Source organism: Eumetopias jubatus, unplaced genomic scaffold (assembly GCF_037043125.1).
Source record: "Eumetopias jubatus isolate StellerSeaLion01/CBP00866 unplaced genomic scaffold, mEumJub1_p1.0 scaffold_2, whole genome shotgun sequence".
NCBI lineage: Eukaryota > Metazoa > Chordata > Mammalia > Carnivora > Otariidae > Eumetopias > Eumetopias jubatus.
The window spans coordinates 53,461,577-53,476,778 of NW_028274808.1; the positions used below are offsets into that span (position 1 = coordinate 53,461,577).

Genomic DNA, 15,202 nt, shown 5'->3' on the forward strand with positions numbered 1-15,202 from the left:
GTCTAAAGTTAAAAGAGATGTTTTCAGTTTCTAGACACTGGACAGTGAAATCTATCAATCATGTGAAATATGCGATGTGTCTCTGAACAATTTCTGTGTAGATGAAGAAAAAGTATCTATAAGACATAACTTGCTTCGCCAAGAAATGACAAATGAGTCTACTTGTTCTTATTCTAATCTAAAATATTAATTTTTAAATGTTTGCTTCCCTATTGTTTTTTAAAAATATTTAGCATTCCAAAACTATTACTCAAAATATAAATATTATTCGAAGAGCAATAACTATCTACTCAGATTAATGATTTCTTGAATCATTTAATAAAAAATCCTTTAATCTAATTGAATAGATTAACCAAAAAAGACTGAAATAATAAAAGCCACTCCATCCTTCACTGGCCAGCTAAAATGGATCAAGGCAGAAAAGAAAAGGCCAAGTCATGATAAGTGAGAGCAAATAACATCCCTGAGACACATCCTTCCTCCTTTCTGAAGACCTTAAAATCACAAATCTCTGTCACAAATTAGTTTAGGAGCTCACAGCATCTAGAGAAAAATCCTCTGGATGTTGTTTTCTTTTGCATTGAAATGTGGGGGCACCTAGCAATACATACATTTCTACACTAGCCTTTCTTTGTTTCCCTTCTTTTATTTTCTATCCACTGTTACAATTTATCCTGAGCAGACTCCCAGTGCCCCTTTCTATCAGAGGATGTGAATTTTATGTAAATATCATGTAAAAGAAGTTCTGATTTAGGGAAGGACTTGCCAACAATATTTCTTATGTTACCATTTCATAGTTTGGCTCTATGATATTCTTCCCAACTTCTTCAAGTATTCAAATTTCAGTAAGATTTTCTGGTGAGCATCTGAAAGCATGGCCCAGTGATATATACAGTAGTTGTTAAAATCAGTTGAGTAAGCAAGGCATTCAGGCTTCATTTTCCTTTAAATATAGAAGCCATTGAGATTACTCATCTGCAAGAGATAGTTTTCATTTCCTTGGTTCCAAAACCCTAAAATGAATTGTTTATTAAGTGTTATATAAAAAATAATGGACTTTGCAGCACTGTAATTTTCTGCCATAAAAAAGCAGTCAAACTGGTATAGATAACATTGGTGCTAACAATGCAAGCTATTATGTAAAATTGGAAGGAAATGTACAATAAATTATGCACTATGCACTTGTGCTTGCTAGAGGCGAATCTCTCTCCCTCTCTCCTTTTGAAGTAAGCTCTTGCATGACTATGGTTTTCCTTTTTGCACTTTGCTTTCTACATGTGTATCATCTTGGACATTGTGTGTGTGTGTGTGTGTGTGTGTGTGTGTGTGTGTGTGTGGACAATAGATAGATAGATAGATAAATAGATAGATAGATGATAGACAGATAGGTAGGTAGGAAAACACCTAATATAGGAAGGAACCTTAGAAATCATGCTCCACCACTACCCCCTATACCAAATTAAAAGAAAATTCTTAGCACAGAATCCTTCAAAAGAGCTTATGAATGCTTTAGTATATTAATTTATTTCTATCAAATTACATTTGGTGAAGGTTGTACCAATTTACACGGCTGCCAACAATGCATAAGAATATCTGATTCATGGAACTATTTTCAAAAGTTCTTAAAACTTCAACAATTTGATAACATGCAAATAGTACTTTATTATGTCTTTGATAAAAAGTTTCACTTTACTACAGATTCAATAGTCATTTATGTTCTCTTTTTTAGGGGGTAACTTTGTTGAAATTACCTTTTATGTTTTACAATTGGGATTATTATTATTTTTTATTATTTTATTATTTTTATTTTATTATTATTTATTATTTTTTAAACTTATTTGGTAGAATACTCTATTTCTTTTTGTATATATTTTATTTTTTTAAGATTTTATTTATTTATTTGAGAGAGAGAGAGAGAGACAGAAAGAGCATGAGAGGGGAGAGGGTCAGAGGGAGAAGCAGGCCCTCTGCTGAGCTGGGAGCCCGATGCGGGACTCCATCCTGGCACTCCGGGATAATGACCTGAGCTGAAGGCAGTTGCTTAACCAACTGAGCCACCCAGGCACCCATGTATATATTTTAAATATACTTCAGTTTTCAAATTATTTCTTAATTATTTTTATGATTTCTGCCATTTTGACTCATAACTTTTTATATTTAAATCTATCAATTTATACCTTTCTCATTTTTTGTACTTAGACAATACGCAACTCAAGATCAGATAAATATCCATGTATATATTTTACAGTTTTCTCATTTAAACAGATCGACCATTAAATCTGTTTGTAATTCATTGTATACATAGGAATATTTTCTAATAAATATCTGTCCATTTGCAACTAATCCTCTTACCACTGATTTAAATCTCATCACTGCACCTTTTTTCATTCTAGTAAGCTTAGTTTTGTCACTTTCTGGTATGTTATGATATATCTAGTCTAATTATAGAACAATATTACTAATTATGTATTCCATAATCACTGGTGGTAAAATCAATCTCTATTATTCTTCTAAATCAAAACATTCCTAAAGATTCTTGAAATATAATTTACAATTAATTTTTCAAGTGCAAAAATATGCCTTGGGTACTTGTTTGAAATTATCTTTATTGATGCATTTTGGAAGCATGTTTACACAGCATTATGTTGAGCCCAGAGTCAGGAGCCAAGAGAGGGATTGCTCCAGTTCAAATCCTGGTTTTACTGCCTCCTGTCTTTGTGATCTGTGCCCCAGTTAGGGTAGGCACAGAATCCAAGTTACTTAGCTTCTCTGCGCCTCAGTTTTTTTCATCGATAAAAAGCAGAATAACAAAAGTAGCTACCTCCTTGGGCAGTAGTTAGAATTAAATAATACCATTTTGACATAGATTATTGTCTAGTACAGAGTGTTATTTAAGAATCTCTTTTTCAAAACTACTTTTGTATCTTTCAGTAGAACACTTTTACCAGATTCAGAGAAGTTAAATGTTACCTGTAGTAGCACATTCTTATTTTCCCTCAGTCTATAACTTTGTTGGCCAATCTGTAGTTTTTAAGTTCAGATTCACTAAAATTTAAACATGTGCAATGCTTTAAAAAAATTTCAATGGTGATTTGAACTCTGCAATGACAACCTATTTGCCTTATCATGTCCCTGTTTTGTATCCAGTTTCTTTTTTATTCTCTTTGTATATTATTTATTTTGCCCTCCACAGCACTTGCTTACCACTTCACCTTTCGTTTCATGAGAGTAGGCAGTTAGGTGCTAACAGCATGTCAGCAGGCCGGGAAAGAGGAAGTCATGGCCGACCATGAGGAGGTCAGAGGCCTGTCACGGCAGCACTCCAACACAAAACCACTAGAAAACAGATCAAACAAGACAGGCCCCAGATAGCTGAGAAAGTAGGTCAAAGTTCAAACAAATGAAGTTATTCCTTCATTTTACCATATTGGCACACTAAAACCTCCTCCCTGAAGGGCCATGGCAGGAAACCCCTGACCAAATAAGGAAGAAAAGATCAAGAGCCTCTTCCTTTGCTTTTTTTTTTTTACCTTGAATTCAGTCCTGATACTGTGCTGTAGCAGCTTTCTTGTGACCATGAGGCAACCAATATGATTACGAATAGAAAATGTAGGCAAAAATATAAAAAGCTCCTAGCCTTGGGTCTGTATGACATTTTTGAGCACTGAACTACAACAACAGCCAACATCAGACTTCATTTCATATATAAAAAATAAGCATTTATTTAAGCCACTGACAGTTGGACTTCTTACTTGAATTTGAAAGCATTCCTTCTCAAATATGTCTGCTACCTTTACTCCTATTATTTTACCTCAAGGTTACATAGTATTTGAGTAATAGAAATTCATTATAAATTTTTGTAAATTGTTGACTAACATTACAATATCCAGTATTGATAAAACTTTATATCATTTTCCAAATATATTTATAGATTTTGTAACCAAAAGGTAAAGGAAGGAAAATTAATTGTGCATAGATTATGCGTGTAACTCCAAGTCAGGTTATAAGCAAATTAGTCATGTGACTACAGTTTCCCTTTTGCAAGGGCATCACAGTTTAGGATTTTACTCTGGAGTGCAGGCATATAATTTTATATCCCCACATCCCATTGCCTCTGCTGTTACAGGTCAAAAACTCTACAAACAATGTATAAAACTGTACTGTCGACCTACACGTTCCACTCTACATATAACCATCAGGTGTGATATAGTAGTATTTTTCCTTTTATGGAGAGGGATAGTGTCAGAGAACTGCTGCAGAAACAGAGCAAAAATATCTCAGGATTAGACCACATAACTTTTGATCTTTGTGGTTATGAATTTTGGAGACTGTCTTCTGTAGAATATCTTCGATTTTTTTTCAATTGTAATAGCTACCATAATTCATCTGGTTTATTGTTTTTTCCTGTTTTACATTTCTTCAAAGGCAGAGGTCATTGTATCTGGCATATAGTAGGTACTCCTTAAAAGCTTCCATGCTGAATAAATGAATAAACTAGACAGTTCTCAGGTTTGTGTTTTTTTGTTGTTGTTGTTGGAGACAGAGAGAGCAAGCAGGAAGGAGGGGCCGATGGAGAGGGAGAGATAGAATCTCAAGCAGGCTCCACACACAGCACGGAGCCCTTTGCAGGGAGCTCCATCTCAGGACCCTGAGAGCATGACGTGAGCTGAAATCAAGAGATGGATGCTTAACCCACTAGACACCCAGGCGACCCTCTCAGATATTTTTTTAAAGTGGACATTATATTTTAGGGTAGTTTTATATTCACAGCAAAACTAACTGGAAGGTACAGAGATTTCCTTTGTACTCCCTGTCCCCACACAGGCACAACCTCCCCCCACTATCGGCATCCCCCATCAGAGTGGTACATTTATTATAATTGATGAATTAACATCATTATTACCCAAGGTCCATAGTTTACACTACAGTTCACTCTTGGTGTTGTGTATCCTAGGGTCTTGAGAAATGTATAATGACATGTATGTACCATTGTAGTATCATAAGAATAGTTTCACTACCTTAAAAGTTCTCTGTACTCCTACTGATTCACCCCTCCCTCCCCCAACCCCTGACAATAGCTTATCCTTTCACTGTCTTCATAGCTTTTCATTCATTTAGTTGGAATCATACACTATGTAGATTTTCAGTTTGGCTTCTTTCACTCAGTAATATACATTTAAGTTTCCCCATGTCTTTTCATGTCTAGATGGCTCACTTTTCAGCACTGAATAATAATATTCCATTGTCTGGATGTACCACAGTTTATTTATCCACTTACCTATTGCAGGACATTTGGGTTGCTTCCAAGTTTTGTCAATTATCAATAAAGCTACTATAAACAATCATGGGCAGTTTTTTGTATAGACAGATGTTTTTTAACTTCTTTGGGTAAATATCAAGTAGTGCAGTTGCTGGGTGGAATGGTAACAGTATATTTTGTTTTGTAAGAAACTGTCAAACTGTCTTCCAAAGTGTCTATACCATTTTGCATTTCCACCAAGCAATAAATGAGCTTTGCTGTTATTCCACATCCTTGCTAGTGTTTGGTGCTATCAGTGTTTTGGAATCTGGGCATTCTAATAGCTGTAAAAGAATGCTTTTAATCTGTAGTAATGATTATCACCAAAGATTTTCTTTCTTTACTTTTCTATACAACTGGAAAATGGAAGATGAAATTCTTACATTTTTCTTTGTGATTTTCAACTTTGAGGCATGTTTCAAAAACATAAAGAGGGTGTTGATCTTTGCATGTGACTTTTCCTATTCTGAATATTTTTTATCATATTTGCTTCTCTTAAAAATCAACTGATAATATATTTGGCTCAATATGAATCATAAATTAAAAGATAACTTTCACAGGTCTGATGAGTTTTTAACATCCACATTAATTGATATTACCCTGAAGGCAAACAAAAGGTTTTCTGGATACGAGGCTTATCATTACTTAAAGCAACAAGCACAGGGACCTGGAACTGCAAAAGAAGAACCCTGAAATTATGAATCTGCTAATTCATATAGGGTACATGATGCCTGCTTGCTCTCCTAAGTGAGACCTTTGCTACTTAGTCCTTTCCAATCTTTTGATATGTAAATGACTGACTCTGCAGATCAAAGTTTCATTCTCCACTTGCAATGTGAACAAATAGACTCTAAATCTCTCCCATTGTCTGTGGCTGTTCAATCATCCTTTAAACTTCAAGGCTTGTCTTCTAACCAACATCCCAGTGTTCTTTCCTCAGAAACACTCACGAGGCAGAAACAGGAAAATATTTTCTCTAGGGTAATACAAAGTCAATAGCCAAAATAATGTTATGTTTCAGGAAAGTGTTTTTTTTTTTTTTCTTCCCTAAGAAAGAAAAGATAATTGATCTAATAGTTAGAATTCAGATGTTCTGCCTGAGTTTTCAGAAATGAGCAATCTGAAGTTGAGTCCATGTGACAGGCATCAGCTAGGAACTAGATTTATTTAGACCGACAGAACTGGTGGGAAGCAGAGGAGAAAATCATTGAAACCAAACTGTAACAGACCTCACCTTTACCTTGAACTTCTGACCTGTAACGTCACCTATTTGGTCATGACGTAAGTCATGAAAGCGTCAGAGCTGTAAGTTTATGTAACTTCTAAAAACAAAAACCAAGTTCATCAAATTGTTCTCTTGTGAAGCCAGGATGACAGAATGGAAGTGTTGGGTCAGATATACCATTATTTTTTAAGATTTTATTTATTTATTTTTCAGAGAGTGAGCACAAGCAGGAGGAGAAGCAGCAGAGGGAGAAGCAGGCTCCCCTGTGAGCAAGGTGCTTGATTCCCAGGACCCCGAAATCATGACCTGAGCCACAGACCCTTAACCGACTGAACCACCCATGGGGTCCCAGATATACCATTTTGTCTTTTTACCTTTTAGTGCCAATACCCAGGGAATGGCCTTTATGTTTTTAAAAATATTTTCTCTTCAAGAGTGCTAATTTAGTGCAATCTTATTCGTAGATAAAGAAGATATAGAATAATAGTCTGTTACAAAATTACTGAAATGAACTCAGAAGCCATCTGTACTAGGAAGCTCACTCTTTTATATGACATTTTATGGCTTCATTTTAGCAGCCTCATAGTGGCCCTCAGATGACAATCCAAAAATACTAGTCTAATAAAATGATCTCTGAGAATGCTGCCTTAGGGAATAAGTGAGATCGTGGGCATTTTTTTTAAGGCAGATTTGTAATAAAAAAAATGAGTGAAGTTTCCTCTCAGAAGAATTTGAGAAACTGAGGAAACACGATTAAACACAACTCGTTAATATAGTGATGAGTAGAAATAAAAATGTGAGTGTGAAATAGGAAGTCAAAATGAACAAAGAATAACAGGGGATACTCAGAGTATAAAGTACAATGCTATATCTTTTCCTATTCTGACCTTCCCACATACAGGAAACATAAAATAAATACTGGAGTAAAACAGGCAATATAAGAAAAAAATTTCAGAAGTACATTTCTTAGGAGGAATGTCAAAGAAAGAAGAGATCAGGGTGGGCTAATAAAGGGTAATGGGATGTCTCTGCTGTCAGTTTATTTTAAGAAAGTCTAGATGACAAAGGGTGTAAGTCAAGCTTCTCCCTGTCTCTTTTTCGCTGCCATCCTGCTCTGCGTGGCTGACTGCTTCTTGCCATGTCTTCTCATAAGACTTTCAGAATCAAGCGATTCCTGGCCAAGAAACAAAAGCAGAATCGTCCCATTCCCCAGTGGATTCAGATGAAAACTGGTAATGAGATCAGGTACAACTCCAAGAGGAGGCACTGGAGAAGACCAAGCTGGGTCTGTAAGGTGTCACACATCATGAGATGACACACTTAATTGGCACACATATTTAATTAAGCTGCGTGAAGATCATTTGTTCTGTCATTCTGTAAACATCCTTTCTACCTGGCCATAGACTTGTCTTATCATGGAAATGATTTTTCTCTGCAACTATGCCTCTGCACCAGTAGGTTGGTTCAGTAATAAATGTGAGACCTTTCGGCTCTACTGCTGTTGTGTTTCTGATTTGTGAAGTACTGAATTCCCCCACCTGTCAGATCATGCACAGCACTGTCAGAACTTTCTGCAGTGATAGCAATGTCCCTTGACAACCAAATATGTAAAGTGTGGCTAGGGGGCGCCTGGGTGGCTCAGTGCCTTAGGCCCAGGTCATGATCTCAGTGTCCTGGGATTGGGCTCCCCACTAAGCAGGGTATCTGCTTTCTCCCCTGACTCGTGCTCTCTCTTTCTCAAATAAAGAAATAAAATCTTAAAAAAAAAAAAGCTTCTCCCTAAAAGTAGATTCTTTTTTTGCAACTGGTAGCAACCTGATGGTCGCAAGGCCCGTTATTATACCCAGGGAGTGCTCAGAGCACAAGGGCCTGAGGCCACTAATGAGGAGCTCTGCCTTCAAATCTGCCAGGAAAGCCGTGGTCTGAGTAGTGTTGCCTTGGGCTATAGTTTTATACAGCTTCTTGCTCCCACAGTCAACAGATTGGCATCAGAAGATAAATCGGAGAGTGTCCTAAGAGTGCCAGGGTGTCAGATGGAAATAAGAAAGTTGAGCATTAGGCAATTTTTCTACAACTTCATTAAGACATTAAAAAATCTGTATTTTTGTAGACACATTTAATTTCCTCACAGCCATTTGGTAAGGTCAGAGATGCTGAGAAATGCTTTCGGAAGAGCAAGAGAAAGAGAAGCAAAGAAAATATATAGAACAAGAATAGAATAGGTTGTTTTTCTTTTCTTTTTTTCTTTTCTTTTCTTTTCTTTTCTTTTCTTTTCTTTTCTTTCTTTCTTTCTTTCTTTCTTTCTTTTTTTTAGAATAGTTTGTTTTTCAATGTTTAGTAGCTACTGTGGAAGAAATTTAGGAGAACTGAGATGAATTCTTAGCCATCCATGTCCTGGTATAGGAAGAACCCTAGAAATCTATTCCTTAGAGCTTGGGAGTAATCAGGAATACTATTCACTGAAGGATTCCAGGAAGGGGAGGACTGTTGAATGATTGTACTGCAATATGAATAGAGTAGACACAGAACAAGGGAATTATTTCTCTTTTTATTTTATGTGTTCAGATTGCTTATACAGAGCCCCAGATCTATTTTGAGAAAATCTTTTCTAAAACTTCTGGTTAAGGACATGGTAAATTACTTTTTGAATTTATGTAAACTGACACTTGAATTTCTTTTTTATGGTTGATATGTTTTAAAAGAAAACAAGAATGAGGGGTGCCTGGGTGACACAGTCAGTTAAGCGTCCAACTCTTGGTAGTGGCTGGCTTAGGTGGTGATCTCAGGGTCCTGGCATCAAGTCGTGTGTCCAGTCCTGCACCAGGCTCCACACCCAGCGTGGAGCCTGCTCAAGACTTTTCTCCCTCTCCCTCTGTCCCTCCCACCATGCTCACTCTCTCAAATAAATAAATAAATCTTAAAAAAAAGAAAACAAGAATAGCTATTTTTATTTTTATTGTGATGATCTTTCAGTTATTTTTTCCCCAAATAAATATGGCAGAGGGAGGATGACATAACATTTGGCCTTGCTCTTATGTTCCACTACTTTTCAAAAATGTGAAATGTTTAGATTCTTTAAACGCCCATTTTTGATCAATATTTAAATAAATACTAAGATACTTTTCAAAAATTAAAACACTTTCACAGAATGAGCCTTGGTATTTGTGTCTTTCAGGTTAAAAAAAAAGGTATTTGACTGACCCTGTATTTCTGAAGAAGTTAGTAAACTTATGTAAAATATGGAGGTTTGGATTGATAGGTAATGTATTGATTGCTCTTTTAAGTTTTCTTACAACAATCACCAATTGGAAAAGAAAATTAACATCTTTTTTCTTCTCAAGGTAAACTGTTTCATTAGAAATATTGGCATTATTAAACTTTTCTGTCACTTCCTAATAATAGTGAGTTATTTCAGATGCTAAAACACCTCTGGTCTCTGGAGCTCTTCCCTGCACCTGAAAGACAGTACTACTTTGGAATAATCCAAGCTGGATTTACAATGAAAGATCTGTTACTAGTGTCATTTTTCAATGGAGACAACAACTGACCTGGTATGATTTGAGGAATTTAAGAGATAACTGATATAGTTGGTAGAAGAATGGGCTTTGAAGTCAGAAAAAAAAAAAAGACAACATAAAAATGTAACAAGAGTGTTTACTAATTTTGTGACTTCAGATAAAATACTACAGATTCCTGAGGCTTGTTTTTCTCTTTTCTTAAACTGGAATAAATAGAAGGTTAACATGAATGTGAATTATGTGCCTTCTCATGATAGCACATAAGACCTTGTTCAAGGTAGCTGCCCCATAAATATTTTTACCTTACTCTCCAGATCTCCTCTCCTAAATGCATAGTGTTGCACAATTCTAACTCTGATAAAATACAGAACATTTCTAGGAACGTCATTTTATTTATTTATTTATTTATTTATTTATTTATTTATTTATTTATTTTTTAATATATTTTTATTTTTTATTGTTATTTAATCACCATACATCATTAGTTTTTGATGTAGTGTTCCATGATTCATTGTTTGTGCATAACACCCAGTGCTCCACGCAGAACGTGCCCTCTTTAATACCCATCACCAGGCTAACCCATCCCCCCAACCCCCTCCCCTCTAGAACCCTCAGTTTTTCGGAGTCCATCGTCTCTCATGGTTCCTCTCCCACTCTGACTTACTTCCCTTCATTCTTCCCCTCCTGCTATCTTCTTCTTCTTTTTTTTTTCTTAACATATATTGCATTATTTGTTTCAGAAGTACCCATCTGTGAATCAACAGTCTTGCACAATTCACAGCGCTCACCATAGCACACACCCTCCCCAATGTCTGTCACCCAGCCACCCCATCCCTCCCACCCACCACTGTAGTAACCCTCAGTTTGTTTCCAGAGGTTAAAAATTCCTCATATCAGCGAGGTTATATGATACAGGTCTTTCTCTGATTGACTTATTTCACTCAGCATAACACCCTCCAGTTTCCATCCATGTCGTTGCAAATGGCAAGATATTCCTTTTTATGGCTGCATAATATTCCATTGTATATGTATACCACATGTTCTTTATCCATTCATCTGTCGATGGACATCTTGGCTCTTTCCACAGTTTGGCTATTGTGGACATTGCTGCTATAAACATCGGGGTGCACGTACCCCTTCGGATCCCTACATTTGTATCTTTGGGGTAAATACCCAGTACTGCAATTGCTGGATCATATGGTAGCTCTATTTTCAACTGTTTGAGGAACGTCCATACTGTTTTCCAGAGTGGTTGCACCAGCTTGCATTCCCACCAACAGTGTAGGAGGGTTCCCCTTTCTCCACAACCCGCCAATATCTGTCGTTTCCTGACTTGTTAATTCTAGCCATTCTGACTGGTGTGAGGTGGTATCTCATTGAGGTTTTGATTTGGATTTCCCTGATGCTGAGCGATGTTGAGCACTTTTTCATGTGTCTGTTGGCCATTTGGATGTCTTCTTTGGAAAAATGTCTGTTCATGTCTTCTGCCCATTTCTTGATTGGATTATTTGTTCTTTGGGTGTTGAGTTTGATAAGTTCTTTATAGATTTTGGATACTAGCCCTTTATCTGATATGTCATTTGCAAATATTTTCTCCCATTCTCTCGGTTCTCTTTTGGTTTTGTGGACTGTTTCCTTTGCTATGCAAAAGTTTTCATCTTGATGAAATCCCAATAGTTCATTTTTGCCCTTGCAAAACTGAACTGGTTCCTGGTTCAGTTTTGGTAGTTGATACATCTCTAGGAATGCACCCATTTCTTCCAGGTTATCTAATTTGCTGGCATAGAGTTGCTCATAATTTGTTCTTAAAATTGTTGGTATTTCTTTGGTGTTGGTTGTGATCTCTCCTCTTTCATTCATGATTTTGTTGATTTGGGTCCTTTCTCTTTTCTTTTTGATAAGTCTGGCCAGCGGTTTATCAATCTTGTTAATTCCTTCAAAGAACCAGCTGTTAGTTTCGTGGATCTGTTCTACTGTTCTTTTGGTTTCTAGTTCATTGATTTCTGTTCTGATCTTTATGATTTCTCTTCTCCTGCTGGGTTTAGGCTTTATTTGCTGTTGTTTCTCCAGCTCCTTTAGGTGTAGCGTTAGGTTGTGTATTTGAGACCTTTCAGGTTTCTTGAGAAAGGCTTGTATTGCTATATACTTTCCTCTCAGGACTACCTTTGCTGTATCCCAAAGATTTTGAACAGTTGTGTTTTCATTTTCATTGGTTTCCATAAATTTTTTGAATTCTTCTTTAATTTCCTGGTTGACCCATTCATTCTTTAGTAGGATGCTCTTTAGCCTCCATGTATTTGAGTTTTTTCCGACTTTCCTCTTGTGATTGAGTTCTAGTTTCAAAGCACTGTGGTCTGAAAATATGCAGGGAATGATCCCAGTCTTTTGGTACCACTTGAGACCTGATTTGTGACCTAGGATGTGATCTATTCTGGAGAATGTTCCATGGACACTAGAGAAGAATGTGTATTCCGTTGCTTTGGGATGGAATGTTCTGAATATGTCTGTGAAGTCCATTTGGTCCAGTGTGTCATTTAAAGTCTTATTTCCTTGTTGATCTTTTGCTTAGATGATCTGTCCATTTCAGTCAGGGGGGTGTTAAAGTCCCCCACTATTATTGTATTGTTGTCAATGTGTTTCTTTGCTTTTGTTATTAATTGACTTATAAAAGTGGCTGCTCCCATGTTAGGGGCATAGATATTTACAATTGTTAGATCTTCTTGTTGGATAGACCCTTTAAGTAAGATATAGTCTCCTTCATCTCTTATTACAGTCTTTGTTTTAAAATCTAATTTGTCTGATATCAGGATTGCCACCCCAGCTTTCTTTTGGTGTCCATTAGCATGGTAAATGGTTTTCCACCCCCTCACTTTCAATCTGGGGGTGTCTTTGGGTCTAAAATGAGTCTCTTCCAGACAGCATATGGATGGGTCTTGTTTTTTAATCCAATCTGATAGCCTGTGTCTTTTGATTGGGGCATTGAGCCCATTTACATTCAGGGTAACTATTGAAAGATAGGAATTTGGTGCCATTGTATTGCCTGTAAGGTGACTGTGACTATATATTGTCTGTGTTCCTTTCTGATCTATGCTGCTTTTAGGGTCTCTCTTGCTTAGAGGACCCCTCTCAATATTTCTTGGAGGGCTGGTTTCGTGTTTGCAAATTCTTTTAGTTTTTGTTTGTCCTGGAAACTTTTTATCTCTCCTTCAATTTTCAATGACAGCCTTGCTGGATATAGTATTCTTGGCTGCATATTTTTCTCGTTTAGTGCTCTAAAGTTATCATGCCAGTCCTTTCTGGCCTGCCAGGTCTCTGTGGATAGGTCTGTTGCCAATCTAATGTTTCTACCATTGTAAGTTACATATCTCTTCTCCTGAGCTGCTTTCAGGATTTTCTCTTTGTCTCTGAGACTCGTAAGTTTTACTATTAGATGTCGGGGTGTTGACCCATTTTTATTGATTTTGAGAGGGGTTCTCTGTGCCTCCTGGATTTTGATGCCTGTTTCCTTCCCCACATTAGGGAAGTTCTCTGCTATAATTTGCTCCAATATACCTTCTGCCCCCCTCTCTCTTTCTTCTTCTTCTGGGATCCCAATTATTCTCATGTTTCATCTTATCGTATCGTTTATCTCTCGAATTCTGCCCTTGTGATCCTGTAGTTGTTTATCTCTCTTTTTCTCAGCCTCTTTATTTTCCATCATTTGGTCTTCTATATTGCTGATTCTCTCTTCTGCCTCATTTATCCTAGCAGTTAGTGCCCCCATTTTTGATTGCACCTCATTAATAGCCTTTTTGATTTCGACTTGGTTAGATTTTAGTTCTTTTATTTCTCCAGAAAGGGTTTCTCTAATAACTTCCATGCTTTTTTCAAGCCCAGCTAGTATCTTTAAAGTGATGATTCTGAACTCTAGGTCCGACATCGTACTAATGTCAGTATTGAGCAAGTCCCTGGCAGACGGTACTACTTCTTGTTCTTTTTGCTGAGGTGATTTTTTTCGTCTTGTCATTTGTCCAGAGGAGAACAGATAAATGAGAGAACAAAATGCTAACAGGTTAACAACGTCCCCAGCAAATATATTCTATACAAATCAGAAAAGACCTGAAACCAGGGGAAAAGAAAGGGAAAGAAAGAAAAAAGAAAGAGGAAAAAAAAGAAAAAGAAAAAGAAAAAGATAAAAACAAACAAAAACAGAATAAAACAATAAAAACCAGAATATGATCAAATATGATTAGGCTAGTGCATAGATCAGTACCACACACTAGATTTTGGGTGTATTTTTTTCTTTTAGAAGAAAGTGTCTCCTAAAATATTAAAGGAAGAAAGACTTATATATGTACAAAATAAGGGTTGATACAATGAAGGGATGGACGATGACTGTAAAGATGAAACTTATAAAAGCTTTTATAAACGGAATTGATAAGAAGTTGTTTGAAAGAAGAAAGAAGAAGATTTAAAAAAAAGAAAAAAGAAAAGAAAAAAAATGGGAGAGACTGTGGTCAGGCAGGAGACTAGAACAAAGCCATACACTAGTGATTTAGGGTATATTTTGATCTGTTAGAAGAAACTGTATCTCAAAATTTTAAAGAGAGAAGAACATATATATATGCCAAAAATAAGGGAAATTACTATGAATGGATAAAATATGACTCTAAAAATGAAAAATAAAAAATATTTTTTTAAAAAAGGGATTGATAAGATGTTGGTTGAAAAAAGGTAAAAGAAAAATTAAAAAAAAACACAAAAAAACAAAAAACAGTTAAAAAATTAACTTTGAAAAACTAATGAATCATGGTAAAAAAACCCATGATTTCTATGTTCAGTATTCCCCTAGTGCTGGAGTTCTCCCGTTCTCCTTGATCGGTAAACTTGGTCTTGGCTTGCTGGCTGTTTGTGCTGATCTTCTGGTGGAGGGGCCTGTTGCCATGGTTCCCAAGTGTCTTTGCTGGAGGCAGAATTGCCCCACACTTGTCGGTCCCGGCTAAGCAAGCTGCTTGGGTTTGCTCTCAGGAGGTTTTGTTCCCTGCAAGCTCTCGGTACAGCTTGGAGGACCAGGGTGAAAATGGTGGCCTCCCACTCTCTGCCCGGAGGAGCTGAGAACTTGGGCCTGCTCCTCAGTGCGCCCCCAGAGAAAAGCAATCAATCACTCCTGTCTCCCTGGTC

The 15,202-nt window shown here is 36.7% G+C and overlaps 1 protein-coding gene across 1 annotated transcript; it reads left to right on the forward strand.

The window, feature by feature from the left end:
• The first annotated feature begins 7,662 nt into the window (after positions 1 to 7,662).
• LOC148164835 (large ribosomal subunit protein eL39-like) lies at positions 7,663 to 7,839 on the forward strand. The gene has a single exon (XM_088021325.1). The coding sequence runs from the start codon at positions 7,663 to 7,665 to the stop codon at positions 7,837 to 7,839; it is 177 nt and encodes a 58-aa protein (XP_087877451.1).
• The last annotated feature ends 7,363 nt before the right edge of the window (positions 7,840 to 15,202 follow it).

Coding starts and splice junctions, on each gene's coding strand:
- LOC148164835 (XM_088021325.1), top strand. CDS start 7,663: ATGTCTTCTCATAAGACTTTCAGAATCAAGCGATTCCTGGCCAAGAAA.